We start from the raw sequence: 18041 nt of genomic DNA, 5'->3' as shown, positions 1-18041 counted from the left end.
CCTAGCAGCTGCAGGAGAGTGAGTTTTCAAAATAAAAGTTGCTTTCTTCTTCTCTGAGGTTTATGTCTTAACAGCGCATCGTGCCTCAGCGCCACCCACTGGAGCCATGTCGCCGTGTGATTGGCAGATTAGACAGTTGCGATTGAACAGGTGTGCCTAATGAAGTGGCCAGCCAGTGCACAGTCAGCGGGGGCCTTTCAGTCAGTTAATGACATCACCAAGGACCACGCACGTTTACACTGTGGTGAGCATGTTTCATTCTGCTTGCAGTGTGCTCATGCAACCTCTGTAGCTTTAACGTTCATACCCCAACTGTAACTGACAAACTTTGTTCTAAATATACTAAAATTAAACACGTGAATTACTTCGCATTAATCTGTAGTATTTTTTACTGTTGCCTGCGCTCATCTGTAAGATTTTTTCCTGCTTGTTTCATCTACCCAGTTTTGTTTTGACCATTACCAAACCTCATTTCTGCTTCCTTTGAACTCTGTAAAAACCTTCATTCTTCACTTTTCTGCACTAATGGAGAAAAGAAAATCTTACGCCTTCTTCTTTTTTGTTAATAAAGACGACAGAAGCAGCAGCTCTACAGCAAATCCTCAGTTTATTTCCTGCACATTTAAAAGCAAATAAAAGAACAAGCTCAGATCTCTGAATTACAGCCCCCATCATTTTAGAAAAACAGAAACATAACAAAAACCTGTCAGCTTGGCTGCTTGTGGATGTGGGAGCCTCAGTGAACAGCTGTCAACTTCCATATCCACAAAAAGCTTTACAGGAAATGACATCTCTGCAGACCAGGAGCCTCATCTGACGCTCAAGCCCTGCAGAATCTGATGCCCCCTAGTGGTACAGTATACAAACCCCACCCCCCTCCCCTTTAATCCCAATCTTCGTCTTGAATAAATTAGCTCGGTAAATTTGCTCTGAAATCAGCTTAAGTCAGCCAGTATTTACACCAGTGCTTCAACATTTTTCTGATCTGCACAGGCTGCTTGAGGAGAGAAGCCAGAAGTGAATAAAAACGTACAAACGGAAAAGGTAGAAAACAGGCACACGTGGAGAGGACCCGAACCGTTCAGTTTGTTAGATTCTTATGAGGAGTCTTTACCCGTCATCTTCTGAGCCAGAGCCCGAAGCGAGCGCAACAGTGCTGATGAGTCCACCTGACGAGACACTCGGGTCTCCACTCGCAGGTCTGACGTAACATCACGATGCAGATATTTCACAGGGCGAGCCGGGAGAACCATAACATCCGATTTCACAAAACCTCATGAGTTGCGTCTCATATGTTAAAATACTCATGTTAATGAGAGAAAAGAAAGTCGCTTTCATGCATTGTAATGCTTAAGGCTGTAACTAGATTATTCTTGCTATCGATGAACCTGCTGGATGATGGTTACTCCCCTCAGAGGCTCCCAGAGACCAAGTTAACCATTTCACATGATTTAAAGAAGGATAAGCAAAACATTTTCTGCCTAATGAACTTTTTCAGATTCCTAAATGAAAACTGTTCTAAAAACAGGACTTGGACGATTTTCGTTGACAATAACAGACTTTACGCTTCACAGCACAGAAAACTCAGAAGCCTTGTCGAGAAAGAATCATGGCCAAAAATTTAAGTGGCATAAATTTTGTGTTTCGCACATTTTCTTTATGATATGGTGAAGAAAAATCATAAGAACTAAATGAGTTTAGTTCCAACTAAATCAAATTCCTGCAGACTGTGTTTACAGCGTAAACAACATAACGTGCTGATATCAGCTTCTGAGCCAAATGCTGATTGATGGTGATCCGTTCCTGCCTCAGAGCTCCACATTGATCCGTTTCTCCGCTTCTGTCTGTCCACCTAACAACTGGCACACTCTCTAACATGATGGAGCTTCGTGTCACCGTTTCCAGCCCATGACGCTCTCCCGGCATCATGGGCTGGAAACTCTGGATTTTAATACAATTGAAAATCTCAAAAAGTAGAAGGACAAGCAAAAAACTCAAACGGATCAACTTCACGCACAAAGTCAGCAGCACATCGTCTGCAAAAATGATTTGGCTCAGAAGCTCAAAAGTCCAGCACACCACAGAACTGCAGGAGGAGGTTCGTCACTGTAAAACTGAAGCTTTGCATAACTTTGATTTAGTTGCCAAAAACCCCCGTGGAACATGAGCATGACTGCTCTTCACTATATCACAGTAAAGTAAAACACGCTGAGGCAGCACACAGTATGAACGTTTGCGTCACAGTGACTGTGATGATGGCGGGCAGCCGGTCACAGCCTCTGTAGCACAAGAAACTCAGCAGCTGCTGGATGTCATGTCGTCCATCTGTCTTATCAGGCAGATAATCAATATCTCCATATTCTCTCTCAATAATTAGCTGCCTGCTGAAATACACGCTTAATCAATTACATAAGGAGAAACTAGAGATTAATGCCTGGTGAGTTTCTGGAGATCTACTCGTACCACCTCCTACTGGCCACACTGCATTACTGCGGCCTGTTTCTTTTCTGTGCTAAACCAAAACAATATTTCATCATTGTTAGACAAAGATTTGGACCTTTTCCCCCTAAATATAACATGAGCATTGAAACGTTAGCTCAAAACGTCAGTTACAGTTTAAGAAGGACGGCACTGATAGCTGACCGACAGGATCAGACCACAAAAAAAAAAAAACAAAAAAAACTGAGTATCTGCAGAAGGGAAACTGAGTTACTGTGACTAAAGGGTGAAACACAGAGGGACAGCAGACAGAAGGGAAGCAGATTAAGTCTACAAAATCCCAACAAAACCAAAAATTATGTGCAGACAAAATCAACGAACAGAGAAAATATACAAAAAAGTCAAAAACAACAAAACTGCATCTGTTACTGTAGCTCCTCCACACATCAGAGCAGGGCTGCAACCAACCAGTGTTTCTACTCTGAACCAGTAACTTGAAAGAAGAGTCGAATTAGACAAAAATGATTCTGATCGTTTCAGCCGTGCGTCAGTGTGCGAGGCAAACAACACAATCAATACTGTCTCACAATGATAATGTCAGCAGTTGTACTACCAAGGCTTAAAAAAAATCTGATCTTTGAAGAAAACCCATCAACCTTCAGAGAAAACAAACGCCCAACATGCCTGTTAGAGGATGAGCCTCCCCACATCTCTCTGTGACAGCGTCAGAAAAAGTAATCGTTAAACAAAAGGGGCTGCAGTGTGTGTGTGTGTGTGTGTTCAACAGTTTTTAAGCTGAGCCAGCCATCGCTGTGCTTGGCACTGGTTCAAGTTCCTCAGCAGAGGGCAGAGTGTGCTCACGGTGGAGCTCTCAGCCCGCCGCCTCCTCTTCCTCCACGGGTGGATGAAATTTTTGTTGAAGTGACGTTTGTCAGCCGTCACTCGTCTGAGCCGGCCGAGCGTTTCTGGTTCCTCTTGCGAGGAGATCTTTTGGGAGATGCTTTGTCTGAAGGAGGAGAAGATGTTAAGAAGGTGAATTGTAATTTTTTTTCTGAAAACAGAGCAGTGATGCCACACACCTGCAGGTTTTATGTTCTCAGAATCAGGCCAAACATGAGGTCAGAACATGCTTAAAAAACCAAAAAAACCAAATGTGTCTTCCAAAAACATTTCACTGAAGCTTTCTCACACATGTATTATTTACAGTGGAGACTCCATCAACAGGTTTGAGGTTTTTATTACATCTGACAAGCAAACTAAGGAACTTTGAAATAATTACAGCAGTGTGTAGGGGGAAAATGACCACACATGTAATGTGCGACTAAAAGTATTTTACACCTGCAACTCGACTCACAGATGACTTGGGTTGACTGCCTTTTGTATAAAAATGACTGAAAGTTGTAACTGAAGACTTTAGAGGATTTTATAACATCTGTAACAGTAATGAAAATATCACAGGTATGACAAAAACAAGCAACGGGATCACTAACGTCTTCATGTTTTCCAGATACTGGAGGAGTTTGCTGGGTTAAGTAAAAATGAAAGAAGGAAAATCATTTTTATAGCCAACATCCAACCAAGCAGCTGCACCACAACCCCGCTTACTGTGACCACCACTCTCTAAGACCAACTTTCACACACAAGGAAGAATGCCAAGAACCAGATGGTCTGATCACAAAACAGGTGAATAATGTGACGTGATGTCAGTGGGAAACTGTGTTTAGTTTAACTTTCTGCAGTTTCTCACTAACAGATCAGAACATCTGGAACACCAGGAGTGGGAGAAGAACACTAAACACTCCAACATCAGGACCAAAGTTGTGTTACAGACACACAAACACACGACATGCAGCAGACCTCACCTCTGCGACTCTGCACTGAAGACGCAGGAAAACATGAGAGCAAGGAAAGCAGAGAGAGGAGGAGAAAGAAGGTGAGTGATCCTCGTGCTCAGTCAAGGATTAAGATCATTCTGAAACAGCAGGTGAAGCAGGAAGAAAGAACAGAGCAGCAACAGCAGCAAATATCCTGAACCTGTTCATATAATAAACTCGAAAATGTTTGGGTGCGGAGAGAATCAGCAGCTCTACAGACGTCTGCCAACCTCAAGAGCTGCACAGGAAGCAGAGAGGTTGCAGGGACCCGTGATGAAAGCTAAGATGTTTAACCTGGAGAAATCTATGAACCTAAAAGTAGTCCAACTGCCTAAACTAAGCATGTACTAAGATATGAAATTAAACACCATCTGTGCAAGCACTGTTTGAAACCTGAAATCTCCTCCTCCTATAATCAGGTTGTATTTTAAATATCACTGAAACGTGTGGCTCACTGCAAACACATGATGTCCATGTGGTCCAGTGCTCGTGTTACTTCACTCTAAAACAGCCAACATGCTACTGTTCTGCAGAGTCACTTCCATATTTAAATGGTTAAAGCTCGTGTAGTCTTTTGTTTAATTAAAGGAATTAAATGTAATTTTGGTGAATGTTTTCAATGTTACAAAAGATACACCTGCACGCGTGACTCAGCTGATTCTGTGAGGAAGAAAAGCTTAAAAGGTGCTCTGAGAGGGAGTGTTCGATGAAGCTGACAATCTCATCTGAGACTTGTGGTGTATAAACAGTTGGATTTCTGTGTCTGCAGATAACAAAGTGCATAAAAAAGAAAGCTTGTGTGCGAGCTGATGAGGTCACAGGATGTGTGCGAGGAGTACGTACTGATCTGGTTCAGTGTTTCTGGGGGGATCCAGCTCAGGTCGACGTCGTTGTGGCTCGAAGTTCCCGTTTCTACCTTTGGAGCTGGACGCCGCCTCTACAAACAAACACAGAATGAGCTGTCTGCTTTTTTTTGTGCTAATGACACCAAATCAACCTCATGTAGCTCATGCTTTGGCCAAAAGCTCCAAAGAGTTTAAGTCTGTGACAAACACCGGCAGATCCTGATGTAAAAAACACTAGCTAAACCATCAAAGGGTTTATTTTTCCCCTCAACTACCCATTTCTTTAAAAACAGTTTCATCTGATGGTATCTGCACCTTTCTGGACTCCAGCAGCTGGTGAAGGCCTACAACCACGAGCAGCCCAAGACCTGACAGGAAGACATACATGAAGATCCTGGCAGAGAGAGAGAGAGAGAGGGTGGGTTTATGGACAAATGCAGGCAAAGGGGGAGGAAAAAAGCCAGATTGGGTGTGTATATATGCATGCTTACGTCTCTCCATCAAGCCCATCCTCTCTCTCAGTGATGGTGACAGTCTGGTTAAACACAGCATCCTGGAAAACGTTTCCCTGTAGGTGGGAAAAGAATGGATGAGAAATGTAAATAAAGAAACAAACGCAATGGTGGAAAATAATGGCTACAGATGACTTTTTCCTACTTATTGTCCCAAATTTCCACACAGAATCTGATTTGTTACATCACTGACATTAGAAGAGCTTAAACCAGTCATGCTTACACTGCTGTCCTTGTAGTTGAGGTTGATGACGAGTCCGAATGGCCGCCCACCCATTGGCTCTGCAGGGATGAAGGAGTACTCAAAGGTGGCCTGTCTGCTGGGAGGAACCACGGTGCCGAGCTGGAGAGCGGTGAAGTTCTGGATGTAGAACTGGTAATCCTGAAAGGGGACAACAGGACAAATTTAGAGAGAGATGAAGCTACAGCTATGAATATTTGTTACAGCTCATTTTCTTACCTGTGGGTAACGGAAAGAAGCATCCAGAGACTCTACGATGAAGTTCTCCGACCCTTTGTTAGTGAAGCCAAGAAGGAACTTAACGATGTCGTTGGCTGGGAAGTCTAGAGGAAGGATGGCATGAATCAAACGGGGGTTTCAATACAGGAAAATCTAGAAACTGCTGAATGAAAACAAGAGGGCGGATACACAAAGACATTCACCGTCTCCTTTGACAAACAGGATGGTTGTGTCAGCGTTGGGGGAAGCCTTCACCTCTCCAACCAACGCTTCCTCCTCTTCATCTTCTTTTTCTTCCGTCTAGATAAGCGCACATGTTTAGGTAATGGGACAAAGAACAGGTTCACGTTTATCACGGTACAGTAAACAGCGAAAACTTGCATCATCTATGAAAACATTTCTACAGCCAATTTAATCACTTACCAGTTCTGTGTTATCATCATCTTCCACTTCTGCCTCATCATCCTCTTCGTTCACGTCGTCCACCACGTCTTCATCTACAGCCTCAGCCTCCTCATCCTCAGTCAAATCCTGGGCACTTGCCACTGGTCCTGACAGAAAGTATGGGAATTTTTACCAAGCCTATAAACACAATCTTTATTTCACGTAATGGTTCAAAGACCCCGGAGCAGCTACAGAGGTCTGATATTTAAAGCACATCTTCAGTTCACCAATGAGCTCCGTGATGGTTGGAAAAATGGATGCAAGCCTAAAATTGACCACAACACAGATATGACTTTTTACTCCATCAATGTTCTTCTGGTACCTAAGACTACATGGTTCTCAAACTTGTTGCACGGTGTGCTTAAGAACAATTCAAGCATAGCCTGGAGAACAGATCCAGACCAAGCTAAACACCGAGCTGCAGCATTCACTACAACCTAACAACTTGGAAATTACAAACTCTACTTTTGGTGGTTTAAAACTTGGGATGATAGATTTTGTTAAGGTAACATCACACAATCTTTCAAAGGTAGATAAAAGCATCAAAGTCTCCATGTAAATATATTATAAACAAACAAAAACAGTTCTACATTTTCCAAGACGGCCATCATCTCAAGATCTAAGTCAAGTGAAGAAGGCAACTGGACTTTACTTCTCACCCAAGAGCCATCTTTAGTTCTAGAACTAAACGGTAGCGAGTCACATGTATTTAAACCTTACTGGCATTTATGGTCACCACACTGGTTCACTGGTTGTATCAAGCGCAAACTGTAACTTGAAGGCACACGGTACTCGCCACAGTTCTCTCCTGAACTGGTCTGCATCAGTGCTGGTGTAAGTGTAGAAGTTTCTGCTGTTTCAACATCTGCTGTAATCAGGGAACCTTTGAACTGTGGTATTGATATACAACTAAAAACTTAGTTTACAAAAACAAAAAAACCAAGTTGATCGAACAGTTTTCTCTTCCACCCAGCTGGCTGCACATGGCACATTACAAAAGTTAAGAGAAGCATGAAAAACTGAAATGATGCCCAAGTGTGGCACATGCCAGCAGTTGTGACGTCAGTTTGGGCTTGCATCGCGCAGAGAGATGACAATGGAGAGAGAGCATAACCTAGGCTGCACCACACCTTTCGCCCCATGACAGCTGGAACAGTCGTCTGTTGTCCAGTTCAGTGTGGATGGAGCCCGCGCTGAACTGGATAAAGAGTTAAGAAAATTGACGAATAACACTAGCATGCAAACATTTTTGAACATTTAACATTCAGATCTGCGTGAAAGCAAATACCTTCGTTCAGCTCATCAGTGCAGTCACACCCTGTCAATTAGGGTGCAGCTATCCACTTGTTTAAAAGCTTATCCAAATGAAGGCAGCATACCCCAGCTAACAGAGTCAGACACTGACACACAAGATCATTTTAGAGTCACCCATTTGCCTGACATGCATCTATTTGGGCTGCAGACTTCTCCATCCAGGATGCTCCAACTCAGAACCTTCTTGCTGTTTTGCAACCATGATAACCAATGCACCACCATGCTGCCTAGTTTTATGACTCCTGACAGCGACCCAATAACACAGTCAGGTTAGTCCCACTACTTCCCCTCACTCTGTCTGCATATACACAAGGCCAGGGATTAACCAACACATTAAAATGAAACTTGTTACAACATTATTAACCGTGATAATAATGATGTGCATAATATCCACACAACACCAAGTTCTTGGTTAGACTTTGATTACAAATATCAATACCCTAATGTAAAGTTTCTATTGTTAAACTCTCTAAAAGCGTATCCACAGGCGCGTGATGTAAAAACAGTGTTGCTTAAAAGAAATAGGAAGCCAACACGTCCGTTTCGTCATGTAAACGCCGAACTAACCCACAGCTTACAATCACAGCCAACAGGATACGATCCAGATAACTTAATCGGCCTCAAACACCCGTTCAGCTGCACAGTGTGCAGACCAATTGAGTAAATAGGCCACACTCTTACAGACTTAATTATCTACTTACATTAATTAAGCGGGCATTTGAAGTAACAGTCACTCTGTGATTCAGTTCTGCGGGGTTAAGCTAAGTAAGCTAGCGTAGCAACAAAAGTAACTTTACCCTGTTTTTCAGCAACTTTCACAAGTTTTGTTGAGTACATCATATTATGTGTGGCAACTCCGAGGCTCCGTTTACACAGAGAGGAAATAAAGGAGCTGAAATAAAGCAGCACGTTAACTGAACCTCTTAGCTTCCCTGCTAACAGTAAGGACACGTCAGTCTAACCAGGCGTTTAAAGTACCTTGACGTGAGCTACCTTACACTAAATTACACTAAACAATAAGAGGCATTTGCGAAAACGAAATCCACCATGGAGATATCCCTCTAATTGCCCCACATTTACGATGAATCCCTTCATTTTTATATACACGCTTCACTTCAACCAGCACGCTTAATGGAGAGCGGCCTTCCCCTTTCCCCACAGCAGCTACTTAGCTCGACAGCTAACACTTCTTTTCCCCCTAAATCGCTGCGCTTTTCTTCGTATCTTTACAAACAGACTTACCTTTGATAAGGAGAGTCGCCGGAAAGGCTAACAACACCAGTAGCAGAAGTTTCGGCAGAAATTTCATCATTTTGAAGTCGAAATCAGTGCGTTCTCATTCAGCGTCGGTCAGGCTGTCTATGAGCGTCGCTGTACTGCTTCCGTTACTCTAACTATGACGCATGCGCAGAAGTCACGGTGGAGTTTGTGGCGTGGCGTCAGCCCCCTTTCAGGTCGCAGTTGTGTTGGTATAAAAATGGTTAGACACGGTTGAGAGTGTTAAGAATAATATAACTTTTACAGAGAACAGCTGACCTGAGTTGTGGACTTTCTGCTCAAGTTGGGGAAGTTTAGGAAGCACGAATGCAAAGGAAACAAAACCGGAAGTGAACACTGCCGAGAAAAAAAACAGAATAAAAACGAACTTTAATTGATCAAGTGCTGAAAGAATGACCTTTCTTCATAACTTACATTTCATATTTAATTCTAAGAATGAATAATAGTACTGTTTCTTGTTGCAGATATAAACAAACTGGGAGTTTCTACGAAATGTCAGAATAAATTAGCAGATGCAGCTAGAACGAAAACTTGTTTCTGATGCTTTAAAATGAATGTCTAATCTTTTTAAATTGTTTTCTATTAATAATACTAATTCTTTATTTAAAAGGGACAGTGCAGTTTAACGTAGTGTAAGTATAAAACTGATGTTCTGCGCATATTGCTAATTTCCAACTATTATTATCATTATTATTATTGGTATTGTTGTTGTTGCTGTTGTAGCCACAAATTGCGTTCAAACACGTACAATTCAGTCACGTACACATCCAAATCGCAATATGCAATATATACAGATGTTTTTTTCTTTGTTTTTTCTGTCAATGCGCACTTTTCTCCTGTTGTATGTTCAGCGTTATGTTCCACAACAGATATGGGAAAAAGAATGATAAAAGTAAAGAAAATATTTTTTCTTTATGAATTAGCATCATCATATTTTAATGGCAAACTCTTAATCTGACTGTTTATAAGATTTATTACGTTTTAATGCCACTTATAAAAAATAATTTTATTTTTATTACAATTTATTTGAAAGTCCTTGTCACTGCATGTTGTTTTGCTACTTTAGACTTTCCTCTGTTTTACTATCAGACTGTCAGTCATCTGTGCAGCACTTTGAACTTCACTAACCAGGATGAAAGGTGCTGAACAGTTAGTAAGTAAAATTTTGTTTTATTTATTTCTAGATAAAAGATCACAACGTGCTTCACACAGAGATAAAGTATAAAACAAAAACAGATAAAAGTTAAAAAACAAAAACAATACCACTACTAATACACTGTATGCATGTATATTCTGTAACCATTTCAAAATTTCCACATCATCTCCTGGTACTTTAACCAGAAGTGAAACTCTTGACGTCAAGATTTATTTATTTTGATTTTTTTAAGAGTGTCCTTGCATTCAACTACCTCACACATTCAATGGCAAGATAAACCAGAGCTCTTGGAAAAAGGCTGCAGAAGCACGCTGTCAGGGTTTCTGGATCTTTGACCTCGTGTTTTGAGTTTTGTGGTTTTCACAATTTATTGTTGGGTTTATTAGGTAGCTTACATTCAAGTGTTATATTATTTAGTCTTTTGGGTATAGCATTTCCAGTGCTTCTGACTTAGGTATTTATGTTTCTTAGCTCCTTGTTTGATGTCTCCTAGTCTCGTTTCTGTGCATCTTCTGACCCTTTTTTTTGTGGTAGTCTTGTGTTCTGTTACTTCCTGTCTTACTTTCCTTAATGTCACATGCTTTAAGTTCTTGTATAGTTAGATTCTGCTCACCTGTGCTTCTTTCCCCCAGATGTGTCCTCTGTCACTAATGACCTTATGTGTGTATTTAAACCCTCAGTTTGCTTCTTTGACATGGTTTTCAAACATGCTGTATGTCCTAGTGTTTCACACCTTTGATGGCTCAGCTTTATGCTGTATTTGCTGCACTTGTGTCCACATATTTAAAGTAATTATTCGGCTGAGCTGATGTCTTATTTTATTTATTTTTGCTCCCCCCAGATTAGATGTAACACATGTAATACATTTTAAAAGTCATCATTGCACATTTTTAGAAATATTTTTGTCCATGAAAGGTGATGTGACACAACAGCTAAATATCTGCTGTTGGCATCAGTAAACGTCTCACTTTCAGAGATGCAATAACAGGATCCGAGTCATATTTCTAAATAAGATGAACTTTTCTGTTGACTGTTTATTTGTTTTTTATTTCTCCCATATGGAACACACTGCAATTATCACATGGCAAAACAGGCCGAGATTGAATGATCCATAATTTCAAATAATATGTAAATAAATTTAGTAAAATCTGTGATGATATACTGAGTAAATAAGAAAAAACTGTGACATTAGAAGCAAAAAAATCATCAAAGCATGAACCAAAAACAAAAGAAACAGCGTCTCTTCAAAACTTAACACAATCAACACATGAATATTCAGTAAATTATATTCTATTGCATCTATTTTTATGAAATAAAACATACAAAATGCAAAAATGCTTTCCAGCTAGAATGACAAATCATGGCTGAGTGAAGATTTATTCAGTACATGACCGGGATGCAATCCACACAGCAAGACAAGAAACCCCAAAAACACGACTTACTGGATACACACAAGAGTAAAATATAACTTTCCCAAACGTGGACAGGAGCCCGTGTATCAAAATAGTCTGCAACGTCCAGAAATCTCCAGTCCGACGTACTTAAACAGTCTCTTCAGATTTCAGGAAATATAAACTTTTACTGTGTGCAGAGATATTCAGACAGCATGACACGAGAAACAGAAAGACACAGTGTGTTAGTTAAGTCCTTTACAAACACAGAGGTTACTGCTGCTGTTTAAAACCGATGATCTGTCGGTGGTTTGTCGACAGGTTACTGTACATCAGAAGTCAAAAACCAAACCACACTCCCCTGAACATGAATTAAACCCGGGATAAATAAATGCTCAAACTCGAGGTTTCTAAACCTTGTTCCTGTTCGCCTGCCCCACTCCTTCCTTTTGGTTGCATCACTGCTAAGAAAAAAGTATTTTCTGACTTTTCATTCTTTCCTTTTCATTCTCGGGCTCACGTCCAGAGAGAAGACAGATCTAATTATTTTCATTCCCTGCTCCTCTTCTTCTTTTTCTGCATCCTTTCAAATGAAAGTCTGCTGACAATCTGTCGTTTTCTTAATGCCAACAAAACCCATAAAAAGACCAAAAACCATCAGTGTCTCAATTCATCTCTCTGTGCTTTCTGGATTCCCTTCAGATCACATAAACGTGTCAGCATGTGACCATATTTGTTTCATTAGTGGCATCGATGGCTGACAGAGCAGTATTTGGGCTCGTCCAGGTAACTTTGGTTTAATCCTGGCTTTTCAGAACCACAGACCTGCTCTGGAGCAGGTCGTGTTCGACATTAGAGATCAAGAGATATCTGGAAAATAGTGTCAGGGAGGTCCTGGGAGGTCCCTCAGACCTCAGTGCGCAGATAATAGGGGGTCTGTTTCATGGGTGTCGCTCCCTGATGAGCAGCACTTATTCTTCTATGCATCTTAATAATGGTCTTAAAACAGGACAACTCGTTGTACTTGTTGACATCATATCAAGTTTCCATTACGCCAACATTTAAATTCAGTTTTCATTTGTATTCTTTATTCTGGTGGTGCCAGAGTGAAGCAGTTAAAAAGATCCCAAGTTCATCTCCAGCCACAGACACAAAACCAGGAAAACCCTCCAAACAAACCAGCTACCTGCTGTGGGGAGCCTTCTGAATAAGGGAGAAGCTGTAGGCAGCATTTTCCTTTTATTTTAAAGAATAAAAACTTAAACTGTCTTTCTCACATCTGAACACGAATTCAATAAGAACAGGAAATCCATCAGATCCACTCTGTAGTGAGTGAGTTTGATCAGAGCACAGGGACACCGCGTCTGATGAGAGGAAATTTGGTTGAGGGTGGAGAAACCTGCCGATGGAGCAGCCACTGTTGGACCTGCTGGGCTTTTTTATTGATCTGTTTTTGTTCATCTGGGATTTTGTCTTGTGAGGGTGGAATAATCAACTTAATCTTTTTTTGGTTTGTTCTGTTATTTAAAGTCATTTAAACTTAAAACATTTTGGACAAAAATGCAAATTAAAAATGCAAACTGTAGAACGGAAACATTTCATAGTAGGTAAAAGGAACAAATGTAATCTGAATATTTAAAAACTGACCCGAGTAAGAACCTTTCTCAGATTTGTTTGCCTTTATGTTTAAGGAGCATCTCCTCTGCAGCGTGTCGATGTGAGCTGACTGCAGTGCCTGTTAGGATTATTTGCCAAGCAGTGACTTATATCATGAGTTATGAGTCTAATTAGCAGTTTTCAACAATGAACAAGAACTTTGATTCGGCTTATCTTCATGTTCATTTGAAGTATGAAACATTTATGAGTCTTTTAAGTGGATGTAGTGAGATTACAGTCAATTTGTTGTGGATTAATCGACATGTGGAGCTGAAACGAGGCTTTGTGGTCTTTTCCTGGGCGTTGTTGGCAGTATTAAAAACACAGACCACACCCAGAGCTGCAGTTTGGGAGTCTTGTCTGAATTCCTGTTGTATTATAAACTAGATTAATCCTGCTCATTCCTTCTTCATTTCCTCTTCTAGTTTGTCACAGGTGATTAAAAAGTTACACGTTACTTGTTTCTAGTCTCTCTCACCGCTTCTCTTCATGCATCCTTCTGTCGTTCGCTCCTCTACTTCTATATTCTCATAAAACATGACAGCATGCTAGATTTATCCCTCCATCTGCTTTTTTCTCTTCATCCACCGCTCATCAAAAGAAAATTCCCCTTCAGGTCAATTATTACCTGATATCACCGGCTCATGGTGTTCAGTGCATTGCAGCGCTTAGTGTAAAACTACAAAGGTTTATCTATCTTTTATCTATCTATTAATTTTTTTTACACCAGACAGTTCTGCCCAATAGATTCTTAAACTTTTAATGCCTAAATTAAAAAATATATATTTCAGTGCCACTTAAAGAAGAACCATGAAGCTGCTTGTGGTTCATTTCCAGCTCAGATCCCAAACCTTTCGTTCGGTGCACTTTCACTCTGTTTCAAACCATATACAGTAACTTTGAGACGTGACCAGAGCCTCGAGGTTACTACTGATGCTGATTCCGCAGCTGCTTTCGGACGGACATGGATGAAACTCCAGGAGTTTACAGATTTGAGTTCAATGTAATAATTTAAGAGCTGTGTCAAAAAAAGTGAAATTGATTTCCATGACTTTGCACATATTTCTGGACAGTGCTTCATAATATTTTGCGTAGATTTTTTGTAAATTTCTTTTTTTTTTTTTAACATAAATGCTAATTTTACAGAACAAGAAGAATAATTTTGGAGATACTGTAGAAAAGGCCTGAATGGAGCTGAAGTAGATGTATTTTCCAATAAGCGATGGACCTGATAGACGTATCTGTGTCCATCAGATACAGGAAAGGCTTCCCCAAGCATCCAGACAGCCCTCTTTAATCATAGCGCACCCTGCTCCGCTGCACTGCATCCTGGTCAGTTTCCTTCACCTTTAAGTGCAGAAACTGCTCTTTGATTGGCTGTTGAGCAGATGTGTTTATTCTCAAAGAAGCTGCAGCTTTGTAATCCATCACGTCTAATTAAAACCCATTAAACTTATTTTTTTAAACATAATTTCCTGTTTTTAAAATTGACCAGAACAGTCTAACAATCTATCACCTGTCTTTCCCGTTTCCCATAACACTGAAAATATAAATGAGCCCTGAAATGCAAAGAACATCACCAGCTGCTTTTATAACGCTGAAGGTGGATGTAACTGTGAATTTCAGCCCCGTCTCACTTCATCTTCTCCGCTCTCTCTCACAAACTCGTCTTCCTCTCCGCTTTAGTTGCAACACTCCACGTAGTTTGCCGGCAGCATGCCGGACTTGCCGGTTCTCTGCACGGTGCCGTACATCCAGCCCTCGTCAATGGGCTGAGCGTTGATGATGACGTCGCCGTCCCTGAATGAGACCTCATCGTGATCTTGAGCCGCGTAGTCATACAGCGCACGGTAAACACGCTGCAAAAAGGCCGAGACACAGATTTCAGGGTTTCAGGGATTTTGTTCTCAGGGAAAAAAAACTTTAAATTTATACCAAAAAAAAACTTTGTTGCAGAAGAGTGTACCATGGTGCCTGAGTGTGGAGGAGAGGTGACAGATCTGACAGATGACATGCTGGTCTGATGCATGTAGCCGTGATACTGCTGCTGCTGCTGCATCTGGACGCCCTGATGGTACGCTCCAGGGAGCACAGGAGCTGGGTGAGAGACACAGAAACACAGAGAGAGAGAGGCGTGAGAGCAAATAAGTTGAAAACTCTGTTCTGCTTTCTTGGAAAACCTCTGTTGCTGTGAAACTCTTTGTGAAATGTTAACAATAAAACCCCCACAGTGACCTTCATGCACAATCCTGCGAGGAGACAGTGAGTTAGTTTAATCTGTGGATCAGAGACGGGAAACATAAGTCGGCCCATGCGTTCACCCTGCTGTGAGGAGGAAACAAAACCGAGGGGGAAAGATACCCGGAGTTTCAGCGCTGCTGCGGTCCCAGAGGTCAGAGGTCAGCGAGCTGACAGACTGAGCCTGGCTGTGGGTGAGCGACTGCTGGGAGTGCTGCCTGCTCAGCCTGCGGTCAGCTCGCTCTAACAGCCGGCCACCACCGGAGGGCAGCGCGGGACAGAAGTAACAACAGGAAAAACAAAGAAAACATCGCTAATAAGAACAAACACAGTACGTAACAGCATGAGCATATCAGCTATTTCAAATTATAACTTATGGTTCTGTTAGTTTTCTTTTTTTGCTATTTTTAATTCAGTTTAGTTTCAGTTAGTTTCCAGAAGGGGGGGTTACTTATTTCAGCATACAGTGTCAACACTCTGTCACATATGATTCTAGTAATAAAACGCTACATGCAAAAAATGTTTCCTTATGTTTGTTGCGCAGACCAAATTTCACCCAAATGATATTTTAATTTGGTTTCATAAGCACACATTATTTTTCCATTTAGCTGCTTTTTAGACATGTTTTTATTTCAGTAAACTGAAATGTTTTAACGCTCATTTTGGGTGTTAGTTGCATTTCCATCAACTATATTTACTTGGATTTTATCCAATGCATTTTGCACAACATGGTAATGGCAAAGCTTCAGTCAGGATGTTGGCTAACAGGATCAACGTGCTGGTACTAACTATAACCAGACTCTTGCTTAAATGTATTTTTTGTTTAAACTCTGGAAAGCTTGAGTTGAAGGCAGCTGGACTTACTTTTAGGTGCTTCTGTCAGGGACCTGGATCTGGGTGGCTGTGGCTACAATGTAGCTGCCATCACCAGTGTGTGAATGGGTGGATGACTGCATGTGTAAAGCGCTATACAAATACAGGTCATTAAATAATTTTGTGTTGCTGAAGATGGCTTCAAACTAATTTAATGGAATGTTTAGGTCTTCAGGCTACTAAAAATTATGGTAAATGGAATGATATAAATATATATACACATATTATACTGAGTACTACAAAGGCTGAATGCGCCATCTTGTGGTTCAGACTGGTATTACACAAGAGCATATTTCCAGTTAATATCTCTAAATCTTGGACTTACAGTGTGACTGTTGACAGTTTTAGTATTTTTATTTTATTTTATTTTAACGTCACAAACAAAGACATTTAAAAAAAGGACCTTTATGATAATAAGGATTTTTTTTTAAGTAAAGGCAGAACTTTCAACTCGATCAATGCAAGAGTGTGAACTGAGGATCAAACTTGCACACAGCAGGCTGGAAAATAATTTGTGAACATGTTTATTAGTGTGTAAAAGGGTAATGTGACTTTAAAAATCATTAATAGTAAAACCAGGGTCATGAGGGGTCATGAGAGATGTATGCAAATATGCAAAATATTTTAGTTTGAAAACATTTCTTGAGGATCCAGAGCTACCAGACATCCTGCGGAGGCTTTTGGACTGAATGTTGTCCTCAAGAGGGTCAAAGTCAAAGATGGAGCCTGGGTCTGCCCTCCACACCTTCAGGTCTTCAGACAGGAGGGAACAAGATTTGGACAGAAGCAGTGACTGAAACCATCCAACATTATTAAGTTGATAAATATTCCATGACTTCATTTGAACTGACGTTTCTCTGACTTTGTTCTTGACATTAACAGATATAAACTCAGAGGGCTGAAGTAAAAAAAAATAAAAAAAAGTCCAAATCACAGCTCATCTGTTCATTTAAAAAAACAAACTATGAAAAGAAAGTAACAAAGCGGAAAGTGGCTCCACTTTACCATAAAATAATACTTAAACCAGACTCAGCACGTCAACCACCTGGTCCAGACCTAAACCTTGCTCTCATTTCAGGGGTCTTTGGCTTCATGTGGAGGCTTTTATTGTGAAACACTATATGAATAACACATAACAGAAACTACAGGAGACAAAAGTTATTGATGAAGCATCACATTCTTTGTAGGTTCAAAGTTCACAGTTAGAGCTAAGAAGAATAAAGAATTCAACAACTAAACAACATCAGATGATTGTGTCATGTGACTCTGCTGGCCAATCCCTTTCTTAGTGCAATACCACACAGCAGCCAGCAGACACACCAACCGCTGAATCCTTAACACACACAGGCTCTTTCACTAACCTACGATGATGCCTCCTGGTCGTCTGTCCATCTCTGTCACCTGGTGGTGCATGCCTTTGTTGTAGCCCGCCTCTCCCATCATCTGATTGGCTCTCTGGTAGCGCTCCATGCTGGGATCGTCCAACCCCGGCGTGAAGCCTCGACCGCGCGCCCGCTCAAAGTCCTCGTGGTACTTTGCCTGTGAAGAGCAGAGGAGTCAG

General features: G+C 41.0%; 2 protein-coding genes across 3 annotated transcripts in view; both read right to left on the bottom strand.

The window, feature by feature from the left end:
* Window positions 1–588: 588 nt before the first annotated feature.
* On the bottom strand, window positions 589–9293 carry ssr1 (signal sequence receptor, alpha). 2 transcript variants are annotated; one of them, XM_005950814.3, is made up of 10 exons: window positions 9131–9293; window positions 6554–6681; window positions 6334–6430; window positions 6131–6234; window positions 5894–6052; window positions 5650–5726; window positions 5474–5552; window positions 5157–5250; window positions 4302–4316; window positions 589–3445 (listed from the first exon to the last, which is right to left on the bottom strand). In XM_005950814.3, the coding sequence occupies exons 1-10, from the start codon at window positions 9198–9200 to the stop codon at window positions 3378–3380; spliced, it is 891 nt and encodes a 296-aa protein (XP_005950876.1). In that variant the 5' UTR covers window positions 9201–9293; the 3' UTR covers window positions 589–3377. The 2 variants fall into 2 exon arrangements, with proteins under 2 accessions (XP_005950876.1, XP_005950877.1); XM_005950815.3 differs by lacking the exon at window positions 4302–4316.
* A 5758-nt stretch (window positions 9294–15051) lies between these two features.
* Window positions 15052–18041, bottom strand: part of nebl (nebulette) — a 25323-nt gene continuing 22333 nt past the window's right edge. The window contains exons 23-26 of the mRNA XM_042215762.1: window positions 17842–18019; window positions 17141–17233; window positions 15336–15466; window positions 15052–15228 (exon numbers count right to left, since the gene is read on the bottom strand). Of these exons, the coding sequence (XP_042071696.1) occupies window positions 15052–15228; window positions 15336–15466; window positions 17141–17233; window positions 17842–18019 (579 nt within the window). The remainder of the gene's footprint in view (window positions 15229–15335; window positions 15467–17140; window positions 17234–17841; window positions 18020–18041) is intronic.

Source organism: Haplochromis burtoni, unplaced genomic scaffold (assembly GCF_018398535.1).
Source record: "Haplochromis burtoni strain Fernald_Lab_line unplaced genomic scaffold, NCSU_Asbu1 Contig_817, whole genome shotgun sequence".
Classification (NCBI taxonomy): Eukaryota; Metazoa; Chordata; class Actinopteri; order Cichliformes; family Cichlidae; genus Haplochromis; species Haplochromis burtoni.
The sequence above is the reverse complement of the archived record's forward strand: the minus strand, read 5'-3'. Positions and strand labels throughout refer to the sequence as shown.